Source organism: Ictalurus punctatus, chromosome 5, assembly GCF_001660625.3.
Source record: "Ictalurus punctatus breed USDA103 chromosome 5, Coco_2.0, whole genome shotgun sequence".
In the NCBI taxonomy this organism is placed as follows: Eukaryota; Metazoa; Chordata; class Actinopteri; order Siluriformes; family Ictaluridae; genus Ictalurus; species Ictalurus punctatus.
Window position 1 is genome coordinate 32,106,947 of NC_030420.2, and position 10,476 is coordinate 32,117,422.

Here is a 10,476-nt window from a genome sequence, read left to right on the forward strand (position 1 = left end):
CCTGAGCCTTGGTCCTCTTCTGTTCTCCCTCTATACTCGATCTCTTGGTGAGGTCATATCCTCACATGAGTTTTCATACCACTGCTATGCGGATGGCACTCGACTCATCCTCTCCTTCCCTCCCTCAGACCCTCTTGTTTCTGCTCAGATCTCATCATGGATGGCAGCTCATCAGCTGAACCTTAATCCCAGCAAAACTGAACTGCTGTTCATCCCAGGTGATTCATCACCTCGTCAGGATCTTGCGATCAGTAACCGATCTGACCTTCGGTCCCAACCTTGGGGTAACTATGGACAATCAACTGTCCTTATCCTCTCACACTGCTAATCTCCTTTACAACATCAGAAGGATTCGCCCATTTCTATTCATACAGGCCATTGAAATGCTGTCATTTCAAGACTGGACTATTTCAACTCACTCCTGACAGGTCTACCTTGGAGCGCCATTCGACCTCTGCAACTGATCCAGAATACAGCTGCGTGACTCCCGCACCACTCCACTTCCTGTAGCTGCCCGCATCAGATTTAAAACACTGATGCTCGCCTACAAAGCCAGAAAACGACCAGCACCCACTTACCTCAAATCACTTACTGTATCACACCCCGCACTGCACCGCGCTCCCTCCGATCCTCTAGCACTGCTCGACTGGTGCCACCATCTCTCAGGGTACAAATTAGGCATGCATCAACACTCCTCTCTGTTCTGGCACCTAGGTGGTGGGATGAATGAACAGCTGAGTCCGAACAGCTGAGTCTCTGGCGGTCTTCAAACAATATCTAAAGACCTACCTCTTCTTAAAGAACTTAAATTACCGGGATGTATTTATTAACAGAGACTTCAAAGCACTTCTGTAAGTCGGTCCGGATAAGGCCGCCTGCGAAATGCCGTAAACGTGAACGTCGCAGAATCAGCGGTATCGTCAAATATTGAATCATTGCCTTATGAATTCAAAAGCAAAATTATATTGTATCATGTGGAACCTTGAGGTTTACACCCCTAATAAATAGAAAAAGATAACCACATGGGGGCTCCTTTACCACACCAGAGCCTTTCGCAGACGTCTGTACTGTACCGCCTAATGGACAACCCTGCCCTGGGGATATACTTATGGGTGTGTGGTTGTGTAGGAGGCTACAGAGAAGCACTGTGAAGGGAACTGTGCATTTGTTTGGTCAGCTTTTGTGTCCTCACTTCATGTGATTAGCCTGCTCCTTCTCCCTGAATTTGACTACACAGTGATACACTCTCACACCGAGGAGTACTGTTTCACAGACAATTTCTATCAATGAGGCCTTTTTTCACACAAAGTGTCCTTTGTCATAAACGTTGAAAACATTCCTAGGACTGAACTGTAGAACTTTATTTTTTTTTCCAGGGAACAGAATGGTAGCTTTGTATGACATTAGCGTGACCGATGTGCATTCTGTGGTATGAGCTGTTGAAATGTCGTTCATTCCAACAAAACATGGTCCCGTCCCGTCCCCCCCCCCATATACTGACATTAATGTACAAAATGCGTGGGCGGCTGTGGCTGAGGTGGTAGAGCGGGTTGTCCGCTAATCGTACAGTTGGTGGTTCGATTCCTGGCCCATGTGACTCCACATGCCGAAGTGTCCTTGGGCAAGACACTGAACCCCAAGCTGCTCCCAATGGCAAGTTAGCGCCTTGCATGGCAGCTCTGCTACCATTGGTGGGTGAATGCAATAGCGCTTTGGAACCACTAGGGTTAAAAAAGCGCTATATACCATTTACCAAAAAAAAAGCAAGATCAAAACCGCACTGCATACCATGATTTTGAGTTTGTTGGTCATCTCCTCTTCTGCTTTGCCTCGGTTCCCGAACCCCAAGTTGCTCTCGTTAATGTTCTTTGCACTAATGGGCCGATATCTCAAACGAATAAATAAAGAAATGGAAACACGTATGCACATCAAAATGAACAAAGCGTTTTAAAGCGAAAAAACGTGTCGCAGATTGTCATACAGCACGCAACTCAAATGGATTGTACAAAGGAATTCGAACCCATTGAGCTTTATGTGTAAATTAATTATCAGTGGTTAAAGACGCAAAGTTACTCTCGCCTATTGAAATGCAACGTCTGATAAGGATTTCTGCCCGATTGCTTCTCTGTTCTCTGTGTAATCGAATTACCTTCAGTAAATGTTAACCAGGTGTGAATGTGAACCAGTTGTTGTTGTTTTTTTTGTCTCTTCCTGAGCTTATCTTCATTTGTTTACACGAAAACATGCTAAAATTCAGGTTTTACGACCACCCCGCTCAGCAGGCCTTAGGCCAGTTGGGTTGTTAGTTTCCACAACAACTCAGTTTATACATCAACTGCACGAATGAGAGCAAATTGAAGACAAAAGGCATATAACTGAAAGAGTAAACTGCTGGATTGTTGTTGTTGTTGTTTTTTTTTTATTATTAAAGAAGCTCACAAAGTTCTCACTGTGTAGAGGGTTTTTCTTCGCGTCATTAAATACACATGCTGCAGTCAGAAGCACAGTTCAAGAAGTCTTGAACGTAAGAAAAGTCAGAAAGTGCACCATGATTATAATCAAAGAGGGGGGAAAGATCCTACAAGGACACTTATACATGAGCAGGATTTATGAGTGGAGTATTTATAAGCAAACAATCCAGCTGTATATATATACACCCACACCAAATGACACAAGTGGGCGGGGTTCGAATAGCTAATAGGAGAGCAGGGGGCGTGGCTTGCGCGTAGCACGCGAAAGTGCTGTTTGTCAGCCGGGGTGTGTGTGTGTGTGTGTGTGTGTGTGAGCGAGCAAGCTGAGCCAGTCTGAAGATATGGCAACTCCAAAGAAAGTGTGTATCGTCGGCTCAGGGAACTGGTAAGAGCTTCTAAACCTCGTTTTCATATCCGTGGGGTGTTCTTGTGGGATATGAGCAGCTTTTTGACTCAGACATTTTGTAAAAACACAATATTTATGTTAAAATTTTTTTTTTTAAATTATTTTTTTTTAAAAAGCAAGCAGCACTGCAGCTTGGCTCATTATTCAAACGATGGTATTAAAAATGAATTAAAATACAATCAAATAAAACACTTTGTCATAGCCTGAAGTTAAAAAATTTTTTTATCTTGCTTTAAAAAATAAAGAAATTATTGAATCATTACAATAAGTATTATTTTGTAATAAATATATAAATATAAGACCCAATAGACATTCACTATTGATAATGTTTGTTGATATTTTTTTTTTTTTTTTTTTTACACTTTTAAAAACCTTTAGAATTTTTGGCAATATATCAAATATTACACCCCCCCCCCCCCCCCTCCCCCTAGAAACATCCCAAATATTATAGCAATACTATTAGTTTTATTTTATAGACAGTAGTTTTATTTTATTATTATGGTCAAAAAAGGGTACTAAACTGTACCACTTTAAACTTTTAAACCACTGTAAAGGTTGAAATATAAACTCTGTATGTGTGTGTGTGTGTGTGTGTGTGTGTTTTCTCTACAGGTGGTTAATGATTATCACTGTCAACGTGTTTATTTATTAATTTATTAAGTCCAAACAGGCTCAAATGGTCAAGTATTTTGCGCTGTGCAGTGGGGATGAATAAAATAAATAAATAAATAAATAAATAAACGCTCTTACAGGCTGAATAACAAAACATCTCGACGTGCACAGAACCGGAGACGGATATTAAAAATATCAACCGATATTAAAATATTCAGGGAAATCTGTTATTGAAACAAAGACGCAGCCGAAGAGTGAACGAGAAACGACTTCTCTGAGAGTTTTTCAAAATTCAAATCAAACAATAGGAGGCAAAAGATCACTTCTGTTCTTTATTGTTCCACTGTTAATATGTTAACTTACATTTCTGAGCATTTATGATATTTATAATGAAGGATAATGAAGGAAAGTCATGAAAAACAATCTGAATGAATTAAATTAGTACTGAAACAAATAATCAGCACTCGCTAGGTTCAGTGCTGTGGTAGTTTATGATTTTGGAGCTCACGTTATCATTAGCAGCACACAACAGGTGGGTATGGGGTTGGCTATGAATTGTTTGGCTGCGGCTGGTTCGCTGTGTCCAAGCAATGTGCAGGGAGGCACAAGAACGTGTGAAACACATGGTCAAGTCCGTCAGCACGGTCTAACAGGTTCCCATGTTTACAGCCTGTCACATGTCTATAGGAGCTGAAGCATGAGGCTGAGGGCGGCGGTAGCTCAGTGGTTAAGATATTGGACTACTGATCGGAAGGTCGTGAGTTAAAATCCCAGCACCACCGAGCTGCCACTGCTGGGCCCTTGAGCAAGGCCCTTATCTGATAAAAATTAGATAAATGTAAGTCGCTCTGGATAAGGGTGTTTGCCAAATGCCATGAATAAAATGTAAACTCTTACATTTTTAAAAGAGGCCACGCCTCTTTCACTGAGACTGACAGACACAGAAAAGTCACTGGTACTAACAAACACCAAGGCCACACTTCCTTCACTGAGACTGACAGGTACACCTTTATTTATGTGTCTGACAGGCACAGAGGCCACGCCTCTTTCACTGAGACTGACAGGAACAGAGGCCACACCTCTTTCACTGAGTCTGACAGGCACAGAGGCCACACCTCTTTCACTGAGTCTGACAGGCACAGAGGCCACACCTCTTTCACTGAGACTGACAGCCACAGAAGCCACACCTCTTTCACTGAGACTGACAGCCACAGAAGCCACACCTCTTTCACTGAGTCTGACAGGCACAGAGGCCAAGTCTCTTTCACTGAGTCTGACAGGCACAGAGGCCACGCCTCTTTCACTGAGCCTGACAGCCACAGAAGCCACACCTCTTTCACTGAGTCTGACAGGCACAGAGGCCACGCCTCTTCCACTGAGACTGATAGACACCGTGGCCACGCCTCCTTCAGACATTGAGACACAATGTACACATATTTAAATAAAGGAATTTCTCTCTCTTTTTCAGGGGTTCTGCCATTGCCAAGCTCGTCGGGCTGAACGCAGGACAGAACTCGAAGTTCGACTCTCAAGTCAGGATGTGGGTGTTTGAGGAGATGGTGGATGGCCGGAAACTCACAGAGATCATTAACACAGTGCACGAGAACGTTAAATACCTGCCAGGACACAAGCTGCCGGAGAACGTGGTGAGTGACGAGGTTCTGCAAACTCGCCACACACACTCCACTGATCAGAAGACTTCTGATTATCTATCGTCTCCGTATCTATTCAGTGAATTCCCCTTTCCCTCTCTCTTTCATCTCTCAGATTTTCTCACACTCTCCATTATCTCTCTCTCTTTCTCGCTCTTTCTCTCTGCCTCCATTTATTTCCTTTTACTGCCAGAAAAAATGACGTTCCTGGCCAAACCAGTAACACTAATAATAATAATAATAATAATAATAATAATAATACACTCTCTCTCTCTCTCTCTCTCTCTCTCTCTCTCTCTCTCTCTCTCAGGTAGCGGTGGCGGATCTCGTCGAGGCCGTCAGTGGTGCGGATATTCTGCTCTTTGTGATCCCTCATCAGTTTATCCGCCGAGTGTGTGACACAGTGCGAGGAAAGATTAAACAAGACGCTCTGGGATTGTCACTTATCAAGGTCTCACATTCACTCGCACAAACACACACACACACACACACCTCAACGAACATCACGTATCACACACACAAACGCACACACATTTTATAGACAGTGACTTTCTGTATACACAGTATAAGACCCTTGTCAAGTAGCGTCTGACCCTTTCAGACTTTGCATTTCGTTGTTTTCTACTCTTTTCTGCTGAGCATGCATTTCTTATTGACTCTTGGTATCTTAAGATTGTAGTCACGTGTGTGTGTGTGTGTGTGTGTGTGTGTGTGTGTGTGTGTGTGTTGTCACACTCAGTAGTGTGAACAGAGAAAAGGGGAACACTGAATTCTAAGATCACAAGATGTCTGCGTTTAAAGCATATGACACAGCATGTGTGTGTGTGTGTGTGTGTGTGTGTGTGTGTGTGTGTGTGTGGGGGTAGGGGGTGGACGAGAGTCCTGATGGCCTGAAGCTGATCTCGGCGGTAATTCGGGAGAAGCTAGGCATTAGTGTGAGCGTATTAATGGGAGCAAACATCGCTAACGAAGTGGCAGACGAGAAATTCTGCGAGACCACCATCGGTAAGATGAATCCCATTTCCCTTTACATTCATATAAGTGCGGAATAAAACACTTTATGGCATCCTGTTACGCCACGTTTCTTAGCTCGAGTGTTTTATACCAAAGCAGATACCCGGCACTTATCGATTGTATTTATTACCGGACGACACGTCATACTTTTTTATCCCTTTATAGTTATGTTTAACGTTGTGGAACGTCTGCAAAGCAAGTTAGTTCCTGTTCTCACTTACTTTATAGCAGCTGTAAACAGTTCCCTCTCTCTCTCACTCTCTCACTCTCTCTCTCTCTCTCTCTCTCTCTCTCTCACTCACTTTCCACCCAAATCTATTCATGATTTGATATTTCTTTTTGGAAGAGGGACCGAGAGAACATTTGACTGGATGTAAATATGGTTGTCAACCCCAAATCACCAGCAGTTTTGAAAAATATTTTGACTAACTTCAGGAAAAGGACACACTGTACTATATAAAGGATCTGTGTCTATAATGTTTTGGGGTGTTTTTTTTTTAGCTTTAAGACATCAATTTTCATTACATGGGTACTAAATGTATAGGGATAGTGTAAGGCACACCAACAACCAGATCACAGGGTGCCAAAATATCTGCCAACCATTATCCCAACAGGATAAATGACAGTAATTCGTTAAGCAGACCGCCATTTGGTAACTCCAGAGAAAGTATTATATAGTACAAATAGAACTTTACTTGTGTGTGTGTGTTAGGCTCTAAAGACAAGGCCCACGGAGCTTTACTGAAGGAGCTGATGCAGACTGATCACTTCCGGGTCACGGTAGTGGAGGAAGCGGACGTGGTGGAGATCTGTGGAGCTCTGAAGGTTAGCTCTCCTGATTCACACCTCGGTCCATCCTCTCGGCTTTGTTTCCGACTCAGCATTACAGCAGAGGTGGAACTTTTTCACATCTGCGGCGTACTCGCGTCGTCCTTCCAAATAAAGCGTTCGTATGCACGTACTCCCTCACCCTCGATCTTTCATACGCAGCCAGTAAACTGCTAGCGCGGTTACGGCTGTGTGCGTCTGCTTAATATCCGACACGATCGTAGCAAAAGTGGAAAACAAGCATGGCTACTAAGCAACGAATCCGTGAGTGTGTGAGTCGTTGTCAGGAATCCAGAGCACAGGCAGGGGAGGGGGGGGGGGGGGGGGAAACCCAGCCAGGAAAAATCCACGGCCATGGACGGAAAAATACAAACGGGATCTGCATAAGAGTAAGACTTTGCGACGAAACTGAAACAAAACAGGGTGTATAATCACAAACTAATCGAGGGCGTAGTAGTGAACACCTCGACACAATCAGGAAACGCACCGATGGCGGGATGGGGCGTAAATGGGGCGTAAATGAAATCAGTGCGCTGAGAAACATGCAACTGAGATGGGGAATTCACCACAGATAATATCAATGATATGAAACACTCAGTACGTTGACATGGACAACGATAATCCGATACGAACCCGATTACGACGATACTCTGATTAAGAAACCAGCATGTAAACAGAGATTATCAATGACCTTAATCCGATTAAAGTCACACTCGGAGTAAACACGAATGTTATTAAGGCGTGTGGAGTGTTCCTGTTTTAGTCGTGTAACAGACACGTACACACCTTAATCACACTATTAACGTCGTGTGGGAGTTTTCACCGCATTGTGAGACAGGACACGTGCACACACGGCGGCGCTCGACCGTTTGACGGCGAACAAGAGAGCACGGCTGCGTCCCAAACCGCGTACTTAAGTACTACAGTATGTAGTAGGAGAAATACATGTATCTCGGCTACTATATATACGGTGAGTACACGGTTTGGGACGCAGCCCACGGCTTCAAGCGCTCGTCTGTTTGCACGTACGGCGCGACAAATAATTAACCGCACTTGAAGTGTTCATAAAATTAAACATGACACACCCGAAACCGTACACGGTCCCATAATGAAGACGGACTATATGTCGATACGTGAAATTCCTGAGGGAACGTCGGACGGCGTGGCGTGGCGACGTAATGACGTGTGACATTAATCGCTCTGTGTTCTATAACACGTAACACAGGAACACGAAAGGAGTGTTCTAAAAGCGACTCATGTAAACACCTTAATCAGAATATCGTCTTATTCAGAATACGGTCGATAATTAGATTACCGCCGTCCGTGTAAACGTCGTCAGTGACATCAACTATCAACATTGTTGCACAAAATTTGCAGTGATCTTTGTTGGTGCCTTTGATGAGACCTTTCAGCTGTACTCATGTTCAACGCACGTGAATGCGCATCGCCATGACGTCACGTGACGCGTCTCGTTCCAAGACGGACTGAACAAAGTCCTGACTTGAACGTGATGCATTTGGCTCCCGCGGCCTGTTTCTAAAAGGCGGAAGGAACAAGCTCGCGTGGTTAAATGGAGTAATTTAACTGTGCGATGGCGTCGTTACAGACACTTCCACGGTTAAGCAATAAGCCCCAGAGCCCTGTTTCTCGCGCACTGCTCAGACGAGCGTCCAGGCTACAGTAGATCGTAGATTTTTGGTTGAAATGTCAACATCAGATACCGGAATACATTTTATATTCCATCCTTTATTTATTACAGGCCTGAAATTTGATCAGATGAAGAACGCATTATTCAAAATGCATGTATAGTTGCTTGAAAAGTCCTCTCGCGGTAATGAAATCTGTCTGCGCTTGTAAAAGTATTGCCTTCATGTTTTTAACACTGCTGTGTGTGGACTTTAATGTGACCGTTATTGGCTGTGGCCTGCTTTTTCTGAAGCATTTCTGAAACACACAACGATTTACATTTACATTTGTTCATTCCGGCAAATTTCGCAAGTTGCTTTTAATAAGCGCGGCTGCCAACGGAGTGAGTGTAACGCGTTATCCAGAATCCATTTAAATGCAGAGAGAAGACAGTCCAGGCATACAGATGAGCAGCTGATGGATAAAGCGCCTCTCTGAAAGACCCAGCAGCGGCTTTCTGATCATTCCTCGGATCTGAACTCGCAGCCTTCCAATCGCTAGGCTAAGAATTTAACCCGTGAGCGACTCGCACTGCAAAAAAGCACACTTAATCAAGTGAACTAAAATCAAGCAAAACTGACTCGGGTAACAATTCTTAGAAAAATATCTTGTCAATAAAAACACGATTGGATCTTAACACTAGACAAAAACGCCCAAATTTAAGCAAGCTGCGCTTATTACATGCGATGGAATCTCAGTTATTCAAAATAGACTTACTTAAAATGAGTATTTTGGTATCTCGATTGAGCTGGCTTTAAGAATTGATCCTTTAATCTAAGATTAATAATGATTTCTATTATTATTATTATTATTATTATTATTATTTTTAAAGCTTACAATAAGAGGATTTCTTCAAACAGCATAATAAAAACAAGTGACTCTTAAATTAAGGCACAGGAAGCTTTGTTATTTTTAGCGTTTTTTATTAAAGCAGGGGAAAACGTAGTGTCAGGGAGTGTAGCAGGCGGGCGGATGCAAGTACAGATTTTTATTGAATGTACTGAAGTGCAGAACGGTGAAAGCAAGAACCATAAACGTAACCATGGACACCAGGCGAAACCATGCAGACTACGAGTACGTTTACACGGACGGCGGTGATCTGATTATCGACCGTATTCTGAATAAGACGATATTCTGATTCAGGTGTTTACATGAGTCGCTGTTAGAATACTCCTTTCATGTTCCTGTGTTACGTGTTATAGAACACAGAGCGATTAACGTCACACGTCATTACGTCACCGCGTCACGCCGTCCGACGTTCCCTCAGGAATTTCACGTATCGACGTACAGTCGGTCTTCGTTATGGGACCGTGTACAGTTTCGGGTGTGTCATGTTTAATTTTACGAACGCTTCGAGTGCGGTTAATTATTTGTCGTGCCGTACGTGCAAATAGACGACCGCTTGAAGACGTGGGCTGCGTCCCAAACCGCGTACTTACCGTCTGTATAGTAGCCGAGATACATGTATTTCTCCTACTATATACTGTAGTAGGTAAGTACGCGGTTTGGGACGCAGCCGTGCTCTCTTGTTCGCTGTCAAACGGTCGAGCGCCGCCGTGTGTGCACGTGTCCTGTCGCAAAATGCGGTGAAATCTCTCACACGACGTTAATAGCGTGATTAAAGTGTGTACGTGTCTGTTACACGACTAAAACAGGAATACTCCACACGCCTTAATAACATTCGTGTTTACTCCGAGTATGACTTTAATGGGATTAAGGTCATCAATAATCTCTGTTTACATGCTGGTTTCTTAATCAGAGTATCGTCGTAATCGGGTTCGTATCGGATTATCGTCGTCCATGTACA

At 43.4% G+C, this 10,476-nt stretch overlaps 1 protein-coding gene across 1 annotated transcript in view; it reads left to right on the forward strand.

Moving 5' to 3' along the window:
• The first annotated feature begins 2,700 nt into the window (after positions 1-2,700).
• gpd1a (glycerol-3-phosphate dehydrogenase 1a) overlaps positions 2,701-10,476 on the forward strand; it is a 10,783-nt gene continuing 3,007 nt past the window's right edge. Inside the window, exons 1-5 of the mRNA XM_017467012.3 lie at positions 2,701-2,856; positions 4,958-5,135; positions 5,452-5,592; positions 6,008-6,146; positions 6,868-6,980. Of these exons, the coding sequence (XP_017322501.1) occupies positions 2,813-2,856; positions 4,958-5,135; positions 5,452-5,592; positions 6,008-6,146; positions 6,868-6,980 (615 nt within the window). The 5' untranslated portion in view covers positions 2,701-2,812. The remainder of the gene's footprint in view (positions 2,857-4,957; positions 5,136-5,451; positions 5,593-6,007; positions 6,147-6,867; positions 6,981-10,476) is intronic.